The sequence below is a fragment of the Aegilops tauschii genome, chromosome 5, assembly GCF_002575655.3.
Source record: "Aegilops tauschii subsp. strangulata cultivar AL8/78 chromosome 5, Aet v6.0, whole genome shotgun sequence".
NCBI lineage: Eukaryota > Viridiplantae > Streptophyta > Magnoliopsida > Poales > Poaceae > Aegilops > Aegilops tauschii.
Window position 1 is genome coordinate 468,322,703 of NC_053039.3, and position 17,964 is coordinate 468,340,666.

Here is a 17,964-nt window from a genome sequence, read left to right on the forward strand (position 1 = left end):
TGTCGGTATCCGGGCCCGCCATCGCTTCTTCATAGTTCGAAGGTTCACCGTTGTCTAACAACATGATTTCCAGGACAGAGTTGCCGTACCACTCTGGTGCGGAACGTGTCCTTGTGGACCTACGAAGTTCAGCAGTAACTTGATCTGAAGCTTCATGATCATCATCATTAACTTCCTCCCCAGTCGGTGTAGGCACCACAGGAACATCTTCCCGCGCTACGCTACTTTCCGGCTCGGAAGGGGTGACTATCACCTCATCAAGTTCCACTTTCCTCCCACTCAATTCTTTCGAGAGAAACTCTTTCTCCAGAAAGGACCCATTCTTGGCAACAAAGATCTTGCCTTCGGATCTGAGGTAGAAGGTATTCCCAATAGTTTCCTTAGGGTATCCTATGAAGACGCATTTTTCCGACTTGGGTTCGAGTTTTTCAGGTTGAAGTTTCTTTACATAAGCATCGCATCCCCAAACTTTTAGAAACGAAAGCTTAGGTTTCTTCCCAAACCATAATTCATACGGTGTCGTCTCAACGGATTTCGACGGAGCCCTATTTAAAGTGAATGCGGCAGTCTCTAAAGCATAGCCCCAAAATGAGAGCGGTAGATCGGTAAGAGACATCATAGATCGCACCATATCCAATAGAGTGCGATTACGACGTTCGGACACACTGTTTCGCTGAGGTGTTCCAGGCGGCGTGAGTTGTGAAACGATTCCACATTTCCTTAAGTGCGTACCAAATTCATGACTTAAATATTCTCCACCACGATCTGATCGTAAGAACTTTATTTTCCTGTCACGTTGATTCTCAACCTCACTCTGAAATTCCTTGAACTTTTCAAAGGTCTCAGACTTGTGTTTCATTAGGTAGACATACCCATATCTACTCAAGTCATCAGTGAGAGTGAGAACATAACGATAGCCACCGCGAGCCTCAACACTCATTGGACCGCACACATCAGTATGTATGATTTCCAATAAGTTGGTTGCTCGCTCCATTGTTCCGGAGAACGGAGTCTTGGTCATCTTACCCATGAGGCATGGTTCGCACGTGTCAAATGATTCGTAATCAAGAGACTCCAAAAGTCCATCTGCATGGAGCTTCTTCATGCGTTTGACACCAATATGACCAAGGCGGCAATGCCACAAGTATGTGGGACTATCGTTATCAACTTTACATCTTTTGGATTTCAGCCAGTCCTTGCCTATTGCTGGGCTGGTTGTATTCACACTATGAATATGTGTAACATCACGTTCGAGATTCATCAAGAATAAACCATTGACCAGCGGGGCATGACCATAAAATATATCTCTCATATAAATAGAACAACCATTATTCTCAGATTTAAATGAGTAGCCATCTCGAATTAAACGAGATCCAGGTACAATGTTCATGCTCAAAGCTGGCACTAAATAACAATTATTGAGGTTTAAAACTAATCCCGTAGGTAAATGTAGAGGCAGCGTGCCGACGGCGATCACATCGACCTTGGAACCATTCCCGACGCGCATCGTCACCTCGTCCTTTGCCAGTCTCCGCTTATTCCGCAGTTCCTGTTTTGAGTTACAAATATGAGCAACCGCACCGGTATCAAATACCCAGGAGCTACTACGAGTACTGGTAAGGTACACATCAATTACATGTATATCACATATACCTTTGGTGTTGCCGACCTTCTTGTCCGCTAAGTATTTGGGGCAGTTCCGCTTCCAGTGACCACTTCCCTTGCAATAAAAGCACTCAGTCTCAGGCTTGGGTCCATTCTTTGACTTCTTCCCGGCAACTGGCTTACCGGGCGCAGCAACTCCCTTGCCGTCCTTCTTGATGTTTTTCTTACCCTTGCCTTTCTTGAACTTAGTGGTTTTATTCACCATCAACACTTGATGTTCCTTTCTGATCTCCACCTCCGCTGATTTCAGCATCGAATATACCTCAGGAATGGTCTTTTCCATCCCCTGCATATTGAAGTTCATCACAAAGCTCTTGTAGCTCGGTGGAAGCGACTGAAGGATTCTATCAATGACCGCGTCATCCGGGAGATTAACTCCCAGCTGAGACAAGCGGTTGTGTAACCCAGACATTCTGAGTATGTGCTCACTAACAGAACTATTTTCCTCCATTTTACAGCTGAAGAACTTGTCGGAGACTTCATATCTCTCGACCCGGGCATGAGCTTGGAAAACCATTTTCAGCTCTTCGAACATCTTGTATGCTCCATGTTTCTCAAAACGCTTTTGGAGACCCGGTTCTAAGCTGTAAAGCATGCCGCACTGAACGAGGGAGTAATCATCAGCACGTGATTGCCAAGCGTTCATAACGTCTTGGTTCTCTGGGATGGGTGCTTCACCTAGCGGTGCTTCTAGGACATAATCTTTCTTGGCAGCTATGAGGATGATCCTCAGGTTCCGGACCCAGTCCGTATAGTTGCTGCCATCATCTTTCAGCTTGGTTTTCTCTAGGAACGCGTTGAAGTTGAGGACAACGTGGGCCATTTGATCTACAAGACATATTGTAAAGATTTTAGACTAAGTTCATGATAATTAAGTTCATATGATCAAATTATTCAATGAACTCCCACTCAGATAGACATCCCTCTAGTCATCTAAGTGAAACATGATCCGAGTTTAACTAGGCCGTGTCCGATCATCACGTGAGACGGACTAGTCAAGATCGGTGAACATCTCCATGTTGATCGTATCTTCTATATGACTCATGCTCGACCTTTCGGTCCTCCGTGTTCCGAGGCCATGTCTGTACATGCTAGGCTCGTCAAGTCAACCTAAGTGTATTGCGTGTGTTCCGAGGCCATGTCTGTACATACTAGGCTCGTCAACACCCGTTGTATGCGAACGTTAGAATCTATCACACCCGATCATCACGTGGTGCTTCGAAACAACGAACCTTCGCAACGGTGCACAGTTAGGGGGAACACTTTCTTGAAATTATTATAAGGGATCATCTTACTTACTACCGTCGTTCTAAGAAAATAAGATGCAAAACATGATAAACATCACATGCAATCAAATAGTGACATGATATGGCCAATATCATTTTGCTCCTTTGATCTCCATCTTCGGGGCACCATGATCATCTTCATCACCGGCATGACACCATGATCTCAGCCATCATGATCTCCATCATTGTGTCTTCATGAAGTTTTCACGCCAACGATTACTTCTACTTCTATGGCTAACGCGCTTAGCAATAAAGTAAAGTAATTTACATGGCGTTATTCAATGACACGCAGGTCATACAAAAAATAAAGACAACTCCTATGGCTCCTGCCGGTTGTCATACTCATCGACATGCAAGTCGTGATTCCTATTGCAAGAATATGATCAATCTCATACATCACATATATCATTCATCACATCTTCTGGCCATAACACATCACAAGGCACATGCTGCAAAAACAAGTTAGACGTCCTCTAATTGTTGTTGCAAGTTTTTACGTGGCTTGTATAGGTTTCTAGCAAGAACGTTTCTTACCTACGTAAAACCACAACTTGATATGCCAATTTCTACTTACCCTTCATAAGGACCCTTTTCATCGAATCCGATTCGACTAAAGTGGGAGAGACAGACACCCGCTAGCCACCTTATGCAACTAGTGCATGTCAGTCGGTGGAACCTGTCTCACGTAAGCGTACGTGTAAGGTCGGTCCGGGCCGCTTCATCCCACAATACCGCCGAAACAAGATAAGACTAGTAGCGGCAAGAAGAATTGGCAACATCTACGCCCACAACTGCTTTGTGTTCTACTCGTGCATAGTAACTACGCATAGGCCTGGCTCATGATGCCACTGTTGGGGAACGTAGCAGAATTTTAAAATTTCCTACGCATCACCAAGATCCATCTATGGAGTATACTAGCAACGAGGGGAAAGGAGTGCATCTACATACCCTTGTAGATCACGAGCGGAAGCGTTCCAATGAACGGGGTTGATGGAGTCGTACTCGCCGTGATCCAAATCACCGATGACCGAGTGCCGAACGGACGACACCTCCGCGTTCAACACACGTACGGAGCAGCGACGTCTCCTCCTTCTTGATCCAGCAAGGGGGAAGGAGAGGTTGATGGAGATCCAGCAGCACGACGGCGTGGTGGTGGAAGTAGCGGGATCCCGGCAGGGCTTCGCCAAGCGCAAGCGGGAAGGAGAGGTGTTGCAGGGGGAGAGGGAGGCGCCAGGGGCTGTGGTGCTGCTGCCCTCCCTCCCCCCACTATTTATAGGACCCCTGGAGGGGGGGCGCCGGCCCTGGAACCCATCTACATGGGGGGGCAAGGGAAGGGGGGTGGCTTCCCCCCCAAGCCAAGTGGGGCGCCCCCCACCCCTAGGGTTTCCAACCCTAGGCGCAGGGGGAGGCCCAAGGGGGGGCGCCCCAGCCCACTAAGGGCTGGTTCCCTTCCCACTTCAGCCCATGGGGCCCTCCGGGATAGGTGGCCCCACCCGGTGGACCCCCGGGACCCTTCCGGTGGTCCCGGTACAATACCAATAACCCCCGAAACTTTCCCGGTGGCCGAAACTGGACTTCCTATATATAATTCTTCACCTCCGGACCATTCCGGAACTCCTCGTGACGTCCGGGATCTCATCCGGGGCTCCGAAAAACTTTCGGGTTTCCGCATACTAACATCTCTACAACCCTAGCGTCACCGAACCTTAAGTGTGTAGACCCTACGGGTTCGGGAGACATGCAGACATGACCGAGACGCCTCTCCGGTCAATAACCAACAGCGGGATCTGGATACCCATGTTGGCTCCCACATGCTCCACGATGATCTCATCGGATGAACCACGATGTCGAGGATTCAATCAATCCCGTATACAATTCCCTTTGTCAATCGGTACATTACTTGCCCGAGATTCGATCGTCGGTATCCCAATACCTTGTTCAATCTCGTTACCGGCAAGTCACTTTACTCGTACTGTAATGCATGATCCCGTGGATAACTCCTTAGTCACATTGAGCTCATTATGATGATGCATTACCGAGTGGGCCCAGAGATACCTCTCCGTCATACGGAGTGACAAATCCTAGTCTCGATCCGTGCCAACTCAACAGACACTTTCGGAGATACCCATAGTGTACCTTTATAGTCACCCAGTTACGTTGTGACGTTTGGCACACCCAAAGCACTCCTACGGTATCCGGGAGTTGCACGATCTCATGGTCTAAGGAAAAGATACTTGACATTGGAAAAGCTCTAGCAAACGAACTACACGATCTCTGAGCTATGCTTAGGATTGGGTCTTGTCCATCACATCATTCTCCTAATGATGTGATCCCGTTATCAATGACATCCAATGTCCATAGTCAGGAAACCATGACTATCTGTGGATCAACGAGCTAGTCAACTAGAGGCTTACTAGGGACACGTTGTGGTCTATGTATTCACACATGTATTACGATTTCCGGATAACACAATTATAGCATGAACAATAGACAATTATCATGAACAAAGAAATATAATAATAACCATTTATTATTGCCTCTAGGGCATATTTCCAACAGGGACCCACATGAACGTGGGTAGTGGGGGCAAGGCCCCACACCCCTGGTCACGGCGCACCAAGATCCCACCTTAGAAGGAATAAGATCATATCCCGAAGGGATAAGATCAAGATCCCTAAAAAGGGGGGATAACAATCGGTGGGGAAGGGAAATGATGGGATTTCTTTTCCCCACATTTGCCAACGCCCCAATGGACTTGGAGGGCATGAAACCAGCCCCCTCCACCCCTATATATAGTGGGGAGGCGCAGGGGAGCAGGACCCCAAGCCCTCGCGCCTCTCTCCCTCTCGTGACACCTCTTCCTCCCCGCTTGCGCTTGGCGAAGCCCTGCCGGGATCCCGCTACTTCCACCACCACGCCGTCGTGCTGCTGGATCTCCATCAACTTCTCCTCCCCCCTTGCTGGATCAAGAAGGAGGAGACGTCCCCGCTCCGTACGTGTGTTGATTGCGGAGGTGCCGTCCGTTCGGCGCTAGGATCATCGGTGATTTGGATCACGACGAGTACGACTCCATCAACCCCGTTCTCTTGAACGCTTCCGCGCGCGATCTACAAGGGTATGTAGATGCACTCCCCTCTCTCTCGTTGCTAGATGACTCCATAGATTGATCTTGGTGATACGTAGAAAATTTTAAATTTCTGCTATGATCCCCAACAGTGGAATCAGAGCTAGGTCTATGCGTAGTTTCTATGCACGAGTAGAACACAAACTTGTTGTGGGCGTAGATGTTGTCAATTTTCTTGCCACTACTAGTCTTATCTTGTTTCGGCGGCATCGTGGGATGAAGCGGCCCGGACCGACCTTACACGTACGCTTACGTGAGACAGGTTCCACCGACTGACATGCACTAGTTGCATAAGGTGGCTAGCGGGTGTCTGTCTCTCCCACTTTAGTCGAATCGGATTCGATGAAAAGGGTCCTTATGAAGGGTAAATAGAAGTTGGCATATCACGTTGTGGTTTTACGTAGGTAAGAAACGTTCTTGCTAGAAACCTATAGAAGCCACGTAAAAACATGCAACAACAATTAGAGGACGTCTAACTTGTTTTTGCGGCATATGCCTTGTGATGTGATATGGCCAAAAGGATGTGATGAATGAAATATATGTGATGTATGAGATTGATCATGTTCTTGTAATAGGAATCACGACTTGCATGTCGATGAGTATGACAACCGGCAGGAGCCATAGGAGTTGTCTTTATTTTTTGTATGACCTGCGTGTCATTGAATAACGCCATGTAAATTACTTTACTTTATTGCTAAACACGTTAGCCATAGAAGTAGAAGTAATCGTTGGCGTGAGAACTTCATGAAGACACGATGATGGAGATCATGGTGTCATGCCGGTGACGAAGATGACCATGGTGCCCCGAAGATGGAGATCAAAGGAGCAATATGATACTGTCCATATCATGTCACTATTTGATTGCATGTGATGTTTATCATGTTTTACATCTTATTTGCTTAGAACGACGGTAGCTTAAATAAGATGATCCCTCGCAATAATTTCAAGAAAGTGTCCCCCCTAACTGTGCACCGTTGCGAAGGTTCATTTTTTGAAGCACCACGTGATGATCGGGTGTGATAGATTCTAACGTTCGAATACAACGGGTGTAAGCCAGATTTACACACGCAATACACTTAGGTTGACTTGACGAGCCTAGCATGTACAGACATGGCCTCGGAACACGGAAGACCGAAAGGTCGAGCATGAGTCGTATAGAAGATACGATCAACATGAAGATGTTGACCGATGTTGACTAGTCCGTCTCACGTGATGATCGGACACGGCCTAGTTGACTCGGATCATGTTTCACTTAGATGACTAGAGGGATGTCTATCTGAGTGGGAGTTCATTGAATAATTTGATTAGATGAACTTAATTATCATGAACTTAGTCTAAAATATTTACAATATGTCTTGTAGATCAAATGGCCCACACTAATGTTGCCCTCAACTTCAACGCGTTCGTAGAGAAAACCAAGCTGAAAGATGATGGCAGCAACTATACGGACTGGGTCCGGAACCTGAGGATCATCCTCATAGCTGCCAAGAAAGAGTATGTCCTAGAAGCACCGCTAGGTGACGCACCCATCCCAGAGAACCAAGACGTTATGAACGCTTGGCTGCAGCGTGCTGATGATTACTCCCTCGTTCAGTGCGGCATGCTTTACAGCTTAGAACCGGGGCTCCAAAAGCGTTTTGAGCAACACGGAGCATTTGAGATGTTCGAAGAGCTGAAAATGGTTTTCCAAGCTCATGCCCGGGTCGAGAGATATGAAGTCTCCGACAAGTTATTCAGTTGTAAGATGGAGGAAAATAGTTCTGTCAGTGAGCACATACTCAAAATGTCTGGGTTACACAACCGCTTGACTCAGCTGGGAGTTAATCTCCCGGATGACGCGGTCATTGACAGAATCCTTCAGTCGCTTCCACCGAGCTACAAGAGCTTTGTGATGAACTTCAATATGCAGGGGATGGAAAAGACCATTCCTGAGGTATATTCAATGCTGAAATCAGCGGAGGTGGAGATCAAAAAGGAACATCAAGTGTTGATGGTGAATAAAACCACTAAGTTCAAGAAAGGCAAGGGTAAGAAGAACTTCAAGAAGGACGGCAAGGGAGTTGCCGCGCCCGGTAAGCCAGTTGCCGGGAAGAAGCCAAAGAATGGACCCAAGCCTGAGACTGAGTGCTTTTATTGCAAGGGAAGTGGTCACTGGAAGCGGAACTGCCCCAAGTACTTAGCGGACAAGAAGGCCGGCAACACCAAAGGTATATGTGATATACATGTAATTGATGTGTACCTTACCAGCACTCGTAGTAGCTCCTGGGTATTTGATACCGGTGCGGTTGCTCATATTTGTAACTCAAAGCAGGAGCTGCAGAATAAACGGAGACTGGCAAAGGACGAGGTGACGATGCACATTGGGAATGGTTCCAAGGTCGATGTGATCGCTGTCCACACGCTACCTCTACATTTACCTACGGGATTAGTTTTAAACCTCAATAATTGTTATTTAGTGCCAGCTTTGAGCATGAACATTGTATCAGGATCTCATTTAATTCGAGATGGCTACTCATTTAAATCTGAGAATAATGGTTGTTCTATTTATATGAGAGATATGTTTCATGGTCATGCCCCGCTGGTTAATGGTTTATTCTTAATGAATCTCGAACGTAGTGTTACACATATTCATAGTGTGAATACCAAAAGATGTAAGGTTGATAATGATAGTCCCACATACTTGTGGCACTGCCGTCTTGGTCACATTGGTGTCAAACGCATGAAGAAGCTCCATGCAGATGGACTTTTGGAGTCTCTTGATTACGAATCATTTGACACGTGTGAACCATGCCTCATGGGTAAGATGACCAAGACTCCGTTCTCCGGAACAATGGAGCGAGCAACCAACTTATTGGAAATCATACATACTGATGTGTGCGGTCCAATGAGTGTTGAGGCTCGCGGTGGCTATCGTTATGTTCTCACTCTCACTGATGACTTGAGTAGATATGGGTATGTCTACCTAATGAAACACAAGTCTGAGACCTTTGAAAAGTTCAAGGAATTTCAGAGTGAGGTTGAGAATCAACGTGACAGGAAAATAAAGTTCTTACGATCAGATCGTGGAGGGGAATATTTGAGTCACGAATTTGGCACACACTTCAGGAAATGTGGAATAGTTTCACAACTCACGCCGCCTGGAACACCTCAGCGAAATGGTGTGTCCGAACGTCGTAATCGCACTCTATTGGATATGGCGCGATCTATGATGTCTCTTACCGATCTATCGCTCTCATTTTGGGGCTATGCTTTAGAGACTGCCGCATTCACTTTAAATAGGGCTCCGTCGAAATCCGTTGAGACGACACCGTATGAATTATGGTTTGGGAAGAAACCTAAGCTGTCGTTTCTAAAAGTTTGGGATGCGATGCTTATGTCAAGAAACTTCAACCTGAAAAGCTCGAACCCAAGTCGGAAAAATGTGTCTTCATAGGATACCCTAAGGAAACCATTGCGTATACCTTCTACCTCAAATCCGAAGGCAAGATCTTTGTTGCCAAGAACGGGTCCTTTCTGGAGAAAGAGTTTCTCTCGAAAGAAGTAAGTGGGAGGAAAGTGGAACTTGATGAAGTACTACCTCTTGAACCGGAAAGTAGCGCAGCTCAGGAAGATGTTCCTGTGGTGCCTGCACTGACTAGAGAGGAAGCTAATGATGATGATCAAGGTACTTCGGATCAAGTTACTATTGAACTTCGTAGGTCCACGAGGACATGTTCCACACCAGAGTGGTATGGCAACCCTGTCCTGGAAATCATGTTGTTAGACAACGGTGAACCTTCGAACTATGAAGAAGCAATGGCGGGCCTAGATTCCAACAAATGGCTTGAAGCCATGCAATCCGAGATAGGATCCATGTATGAAAACAAAGTGTGGACTTTGGCAGACTTGCCCGATGATCGGCGAGCGATAGAAAACAAATGGATCTTTAAGAAGAAGACGGACGCGGATGGTAATGTTACCATCTATAAAGCTTGACTTGTCGCTAAGGGTTATCGACAAGTTCAAGGGGTTGACTACGATGAGACTTTCTCACCCGTAGCGAAGCTGAAGTCCGTCTGAATCATGTTAGCAATTGCCGCATACTATGATTATGAGATATGGCAAATGGACGTCAAAACAGCATTCCTTAACGGCTTTCTTAAGGAAGAATTGTATATGATGCAGCCGGAAGGTTTTGTCGATCCTAAGAATACTAACAAGGTATGCAAGCTCTAGCGCTCCATCTATGGGCTGGTGCAAGCATCTCGGAGTTGGAACATTCGATTTGATGAGATGATCAAAGCGTTTGGGTTTACACAGACTTATGGAGAAGCCTGTGTTTACAAGAAAGTGAGTGGGAGCTCTGTAGCATTTCTCATATTATATGTGGATGACATACTGTTGATGGGAAATGATATAGACTTCTTGGGAAGCATAAAGGCCTACTTGAACAAGTGTTTTTCAATGAAGGACCTTGGAGAAGCTGCTTATATATTAGGCATCAAGATCTATAGAGATAGATCAAGACGCCTCATTGGTCTTTCACAAAGTACGTACCTTGACAAGATATTGAAGAAGTTCAATATGGATCAGTCCAAGAAGGGGTTCTTGCCTGTATTGCAAGGTGTGCAATTGAGCACGGCTCAATGCCTGACCACGGCAGAAGATAGAGAAAAGATGAGTGTCGTCCCCTATGCCTCGGCCATAGGGTCTATTATGTATGCCATGCTGTGTACCAGACCTGATGTAAACCTTGCCGTAAGTTTGGTAGGAAGGTACCAAAGTAATCCCGGCATGGAACACTGGACAGCAGTCAAGAATATCCTAAAGTACCTGAAGAGGACTAAGGATATGTTTCTCGTTTATGGAGGTGACGAAGAGCTCGTCGTAAAGGGTTACGTCGATGCTAGCTTCGACACAGATCTGGATGACTCTAAGTCACAAATCGGATACGTGTATATTTTGAATGGTGGGGCAGTAAGCTGGTGCAGTTGCAAGCAAAGCGTTGTGGCGGGATCTACATGTGAAGCGGAATACATGGCGGCCTCAGAGGCAGCACAAGAAGCAATCTAGGTGAAGGAGTTCATTACTGACCTAGGAGTTATTCCCAATGCATCGGGCCCGATGACTCTCTTCTGTGACAACACTGGAGCTATTGCCCTTGCCAAGGAGCCCAGGTTTCACAGGAAGACCAGGCATATCAAGCGTCGCTTCAACTCCATTCGTGAAAATGTTCAAAATGGAGACATAGATATTTGTAAAGTACATACGAACCTGAATGTAGCAGATCCGTTGACTAAACCTCTCCCTAGAGCAAAACATGATCAACACCAGAACTCTATGGGTGTTCGATTCATCACAATGTAACTAGATTATTGACTCTAGTGCAAGTGGGACACTGTTGGAAATATGCCCTAGAGGCAATAATAAAATGGTTATTATTATATTTCCTTGTTGATAATAATTGTCTATTGTTCATGCTATAATTGTGTTATCCGGAAATCGTAATACATGTGTGAATACATAGACCACAACATGTCCCTAGTGAGCCTCTAGTTGACTAGCTCATTGATCAACAGATAGTCATGGTTTCCTGACTATGGACATTGGATGTCATTGATAACGGGATCACATCATTAGGAGAATGATGTGATGGACAAGACCCAATCGTAAGCATAGCACAAGATCGTGTAGTTCGTTTGCTAGAGCTTTTTCCAAATGTCAAGTATCATTTCCTTAGACCATGAGATTGTGCAACTCCCGGATACCATAGGAGTGCTTTGGGTGTGCCAAACGTCACAACGTAACTGGGTGGCTATAAAGGTGCACTATGGGTATCTCCGAAAGTGTCTGTTGGGTTCGCACGAATCGAGACTGGGATTTGTCACTCCATATGACGGAGAGGTATCTCTGGGCCCACTCGGTAATGCATCATCATAATGAGCTCAATGTGACCAAGTGTTTGGTCACGGGATCATGCATTACGGTACGAGTAAAGTGACTTGCCGGTAACGAGATTGAACAAGGTATTGGGATACCGACGATCGAATCTCGGGCAAGTAACGTACCGATTGACAAAGGGAATTGTATACAGGATTGATTGAATCCTCGACATCGTGGTTCATCCGATGAGATCATCGTGGAACATGTGGGAGCCTACATGGGTATCCAGATCCCGCTGTTGGTTATTGACCGGAGAGTCGTCTCGGTCATGTCTGCATGTCTCCCGAACCCGTAGGGTCTACACACTTAAGGTTCGGTGACGCTAGAGTTGTAGAGATATTAGTATGCGGTTAACCGAAATTTGTTCGGAGTCCCGGATGAGATCCCGGACATCACGAGGAGTTCCGGAATGGTCCGGAGGTAAAGATTTATATATGGGAAGTCCTATTTTGGCCACCGGAAAATGTTCGGGATTTTTCGGTATTGTACCAGGAAGGTTCTAGAAGGTTCCAAAGTGGGGCCCACCTGCATGGGGGGACCCACATGAACGTGGGTAGTGGGGGCAAGGCCCCACACCCCTGGTCAAGGCGCACCAAGATCCCACCTTAGAAGGAATAAGATCATATCCCGAAGGGATAAGATCAAGATCCCTAAAAAGGGGGGATGACAATCGGTGGGGAAGGGAAATGATGGGATTTATTTTCCCCACCTTTGCCAACGCCCCAATGGACTTGGAGGGCAAGAAACCAGCCCCCTCCACCCCTATATATAGTGGGGAGGCGCATGGGAGCAGGACCCCAAGCCCTCGCGCCTCTCTCCCTCCCGTGACACCTCTTCCTCCCCGCTTGAGCTTGGCGAAGCCCTGCCGGGATCCCGCTACTTCCACCACCACGCCGTCGTGCTGCTGGATCTCCATCAACTTCTCCTCCCCCCTTGCTGGATCAAGAAGGAGGAGACGTCCCCGCTCCGTACGTGTGTTGAACGCGGAGGTGCCGTCCGTTCGGCGCTAGGATCATCGGTGATTTGGATCACGACGAGTACGACTCCATCAACCCCGTTCTCTTGAACGCTTCCGCGCGCGATCTACAAGGGTATGTAGATGCACTCCCCTCTCTCTCATTTCTAGATGACTCCATAGATTGATCTTGGTGATACATAGAAAATTTTAAATTTCTGCTACGATCCCCAACATTGTGGCCCTTTGGTACCTCTGACCAATAGCTCGTGGAGTTTATGGGCCCAATTCTGGCCCTCTCTGTCTTCGGGCCTAATACACGTGGTACACTAGACCGATTTTTAAAATCTTCCATTCACTTCCCTCTGGTTGATTACTTTGAGTAAATTGCACAAAACCACCACTTTGAAGGCAAGGTTTGCGAAAACCACTAGAATAATTTTTTTTGCAGAAAACACCATGTCTTCGGTAATATTTTTGCAGAAAGCACTCATCGGTGGATCGGGCTCAGTTAAGCTTGTTTATGACAGGTGGGGCCCTTTTTTGCATACGTGGCACCGTCGGCCGTCCCGACAGCCGTTAGACGGCGTTTGACGGCGCCGTGTGCCTCCATCCCCCCTCTGTTCGCCCCCCTCGTCTCCTACCTCCTCGCGTCTGCCGCTTGTTCCCCTTCTCCCCCCCTCTCCTGCCGCTCTCTCCCCTCCTCTCGTCGCGTAGGCAGATGGCAACTCCGGCGAAAGCAGGTGGTGTTGGCGGCGACGGTCCTCCCGGCAGTGGCGCAGGCGACGCGGATCCCGACCCAGGCGGTGAGCTCTGCGGGAGCTCGAACCCTAGCAAGGCGACGCGAGATGCGGAGGTGCAGTATTCGGTGGAATACGCGGCGGCTAGATCTTTCGCCGCGGCGGTGAAGGCGAATCCAAATGGAAGCCACCACATCGCCTCATCCTTCGGCGGTGTATAGTGAGATCCCCTTCCCTTATCCATTACATTCTGTTAAATTATCTGATCCGTTTATAGGGCTAGGGTTAGCGTATAGTGATATCCCCTTCCCCATCTCCATTGCATATTGTTGGGCCTATGATTGTTATTGCGATGATTTCTTTCTTAAATTAACTCATTATGTTTAAATTAGGTGTTGTGTGTGTCTTATTTAGTTGAAATAAGCTATGGTTATATACTTGGAATTAGGTGATGTGTTGATCTGTATTGCAGTAGTTCTTAATGAAGCAAAGCTAGGGTTATTGTAGTGTTTTGCTTTCTACTACATTGGTTACTTGAGCAACCCAAAGCTTTGTATTGTTGCTGTCCTGCTTTTTCATAAGTGTTATAATTGAACACTTATACAACACTATGTTTCTTTATAAATTTGCAGTCTGGATGATGAGGTTTGGGAATTGAGGATGCATTTTCATGACAGAGATAATCTTGAGAGAACTATTATGTTGTCAGACATCACATTTTACAATCTAGTTGCACTGATAGAGACTGAAGGATATGGGGTGAGGGATTACATGTACTATGTGCAGGATCCTGGCCTAGGGATAGAAGGAATGCAGTAGAGGATGATGACATGCTGGAGGAAATTCTAGACCACATAGTACAGTAGAAGCAGAAGATCTTCAATGTGACAGTTGTTAGGGCCAGTTCCCCCAAACCTGCAGATATAAATTGCAGTGGTAATGTTATTGAGCAGCAGATCCCTCTGCAGGAAATTGGAGAGCCCCAACTGTATCAGGTAGATGAAGAAGGAGTGTTGTTCAATGCACATCTTGTAGATCTAGCAGCAGAAAATTCAGATGCAGCAGCAGAAGTAGCAGAAGAAGAACCACTACCAATACAGTTTCAAACACAGTAGAGCACAAACAATTCAGAGGAGCAACTGCAAATAGAAAAAGTTATGGAGGAGACAAGGAGAAAGGAAATTGCAATGTTTAGGAAGAATAAGAAAGAAAAAGAGAATGCCACTCCTTTGAAAAGGAAAGCTGCAGTTATGGAAAATGTAGAGCACAGTGATGATGACAATTTGATAGAATATGGGGATATCGTTGCTAGGCTTGAGGAAATGAAAAAACAAGAGGGATGATCCATTACTGCATTATCAAGGGAACACAGATGTTGAGGAGATGTGGGATACAGATGAGGAGGAGGAACTGTATGAGCCCTCAGGTGAAGAAGAGGATGATGATGATCAAGAGGAGGAGGAATTGGAGAAATTGGAGGAAGAGGTGCAAGAGGAGCAACACAATGAAGAGGAGAAAGAGAGTGGGCAACATATTCAGAAGAAGAATAAGGCCAAGAGACACAGAAAAGGGCCAACTAGTAGATCACATGGAAGTGTAGAGCAAATGTTTGAGGATGACTGGATACCATCAGATGATGACAACAAAAACCATTAGACCTGGGTTTGGAAGATGATGATGGTGCTGAGGCAATGGCTTATGTGTTGCCCAATGGTAGGAAGAGCAGAGCAAAGAAGATGAAGCAAAGGTTATAGTATGCTGAGGACAGAGGTGACCCACAAGACCAATTTGTGAAGCATCTTTGCTTCATTGATGTGTACCAGTTCAGAACTGCACTCCAAACCCTACACATATCACAGAACAGGAACTATGAGTACCATAGAAATGCAGTGACAGGGTTATAGCACAGTGCATAGATGAGCAATGCCCTTTTTATATAGCAGCTTCTCAGATTGCAAATAAGAAGACATTTACCATTAGGAAGCTGTATTTGGTGCACACATGCCCTTCTGTGTCAGAGAGCACCAAAGTCACTGCCAAGTGGGTTGCAAAACATTGTGAGGAGGCAGTGAGGAATGACCCTAACACAACAATCATTAACACTGCCAAGAGCAAGTATGGAGTGGATATTTCAACCCACATGGCCTACAGGGCTAGGAAGGCAGCAAAGAATGTTGTTTTAGGAGATCAAAAGGCCCAATACACCAGGATTAGGGATTATTTACAGGCTGTCCTAGACACCAATCCAGGTTCTAGATGTATTGTGACTACAAAATATATTAGGGAGCATCCTAGCAAGAACCCTAGGTTTCATGGACTGTTCATCTGCCTGAATGGATGCAAAGAAGGGTTCCTCAATGGCTGCAGACCATTCATAGGTAATTGCCTTGTATTGTTGTTTATGCCACTTGTATGTTCTTTCAAGTACTAATCATTTGTGCTAATATTGTAGGTTTGGATGGATGCTTCATAAAGCTCACTACTGGTCAACAAATCCTAGCTGCTACTGGAAGAGATGGGAACAACAACATTTTTCCCATTGCTTTTGGAATTGTAGACAAGGAGAACACTGATTCCTGGACTTGGTTTCTATACCAGCTGAGGGTAGCAATAGGTGGGCAATCTGGCCAGTTTGGACAGTACACAATCATTTCAGATAGGCAAAAGGTAATATATTTAGTTGTACTTACTTTCATGTAGTTACTTTCATGTGGTTGTAGTTACTTTCATGTAGTTGTAGTTGTTTCATACAGGGTCTTTTGAAAGCCATAAATAGAGTCTTCCCCAGTTGCCCACAAAGGTTTTGCCTTAGGCATATCTACCAGAACTTTCAGATTGCTGGGTTTAGAGGGCCAGAATTAAAAAAAATACATGGATGCAACAAGTTACTCATATACTGAAAATGGTTTTCAAGTTGCAATGGATGAGTTAAAGAGAGAGTGTGAAGCAACTTGGGTGTGGCTTAGCAAAATACCCAAACACACTTGGGCCAGACATGCCATGGATATGAACTGCAAGACAGACTTAGTTGTTAACAATCTAAGTGAGGTTTTCAATAGGTGGGTCCTAGATGTGAGGGCTAAGCCAATAAGGACCATGGTTGATGGAATTAGGACAAAGCTGATGGTCAAGTTCAATGCAAATAGAACAAAAACGGATACTGTGAAATGGGAGATTTGTCCTACATATGCAGAGAAACTGGAAGAAGCAAAGAAGTGGTCTAGGAACTGCCAATCTTTGATGGCTGGACCACATCTTTACCAAGTGACAAGTGGAGAGAAAACATATGTTGTTAACCTGCAGGAAAAGAGTTGTGGGTGTAGGAAGTGGGATATGACAGAAGTGCCTTGCCATCATGCTGTCTCTGCCATACACAAAGCTACGCTCCAGCCAGCAAGGAGGACTCCATCTCCTGCCACTGCACCAGCACCAGCAAGAAGGGCTTCATCTTCTGCCACTGCACCATCAACAAGATCTGCTACTACTGCTGCAAAGGGTAAGGCTCCAGCCACTAGGGCTTCAACTGCTGCAAAGGGAGCAAGGGCGGCTTTCTTGCCTCCAAGACCAAACAGTGGTTCCTAGATAGTCAGAAAGCTAACCCAGAAGATCAAGGACTACCTGACTGCTTCTGGTGCAGCATGGGATTGATGTTGTGATCCAAAATATGCTTTATCATGTTGTGGCACTACTACTATTTTGATGACCAAGTGATCATCAAGTTATGTTCTGGTACTGTAATGACCAACTTAGGTTCTGGTACTGTAATGATCAAGTGATGATCAATTAATGTAGTGCTACTCCAGTTATGATCCTTCTGTCAAACTATGGCATTCTAGTAGTCCTGTGATGATCAACTGTGATGATCTATTAATGTAGTGCTACTCCAGTTATGATGATGGTGCTACTCTTGTGGTGATGGTGCTACTCTTGTGATGATAATGTTGTGCGAAAAACCAAGAAGCCAAAAACCCATAACTTACCCTACTTGATGCCTCGTCGTCGACAAAAAACCCAAAAGACCCTAGTTTAGCCTACTTGATGCCTCGGCGTCGATAAAAAAAGCCAAAAAAGCCTAGTTGACCCTACTTGATGCCTCGGCATCGACAAAAAACCAAAAACCCTAGTTTAGCCTACTTGATGCCTCGGCGTCGACAAAAAACCCCAAAAACCCCTAGTTTAGCCTACTTGATGCCTCGGCGTCGACAAAAAACCCAAAAACCCCTAGTTTAGCCTACTTGATGCCTCGGCGTCGATAAAAAAGCCAAAAAAGCC

General features: G+C 46.0%; 1 protein-coding gene across 1 annotated transcript; it reads left to right on the forward strand.

Moving 5' to 3' along the window:
* Positions 1–15,832: 15,832 nt before the first annotated feature.
* Positions 15,833–17,274, forward strand: LOC141023032 (uncharacterized). Its single transcript, XM_073499335.1, has 4 exons — positions 15,833–16,070; positions 16,145–16,359; positions 16,446–16,492; positions 16,752–17,274. Exons 1-4 carry the CDS (start codon positions 15,833–15,835, stop codon positions 17,272–17,274), a joined length of 1,023 nt encoding a protein of 340 aa, XP_073355436.1.
* The last annotated feature ends 690 nt before the right edge of the window (positions 17,275–17,964 follow it).

Excerpts from the sequence above, each read along its gene's own strand:
- LOC141023032 (XM_073499335.1), top strand. The coding sequence starts at position 15,833 with ATGGCCTACAGGGCTAGGAAGGCAGCAAAGAATGTTGTTTTAGGAGAT. Across the intron at positions 16,071-16,144 it reads TGGCTGCAGACCATTCATAG|GTTTGGATGGATGCTTCATA; the intron begins GTAATTGCCTTG and ends CTAATATTGTAG. Across the intron at positions 16,360-16,445 it reads TCATTTCAGATAGGCAAAAG|GGTCTTTTGAAAGCCATAAA; the intron begins GTAATATATTTA and ends TGTTTCATACAG.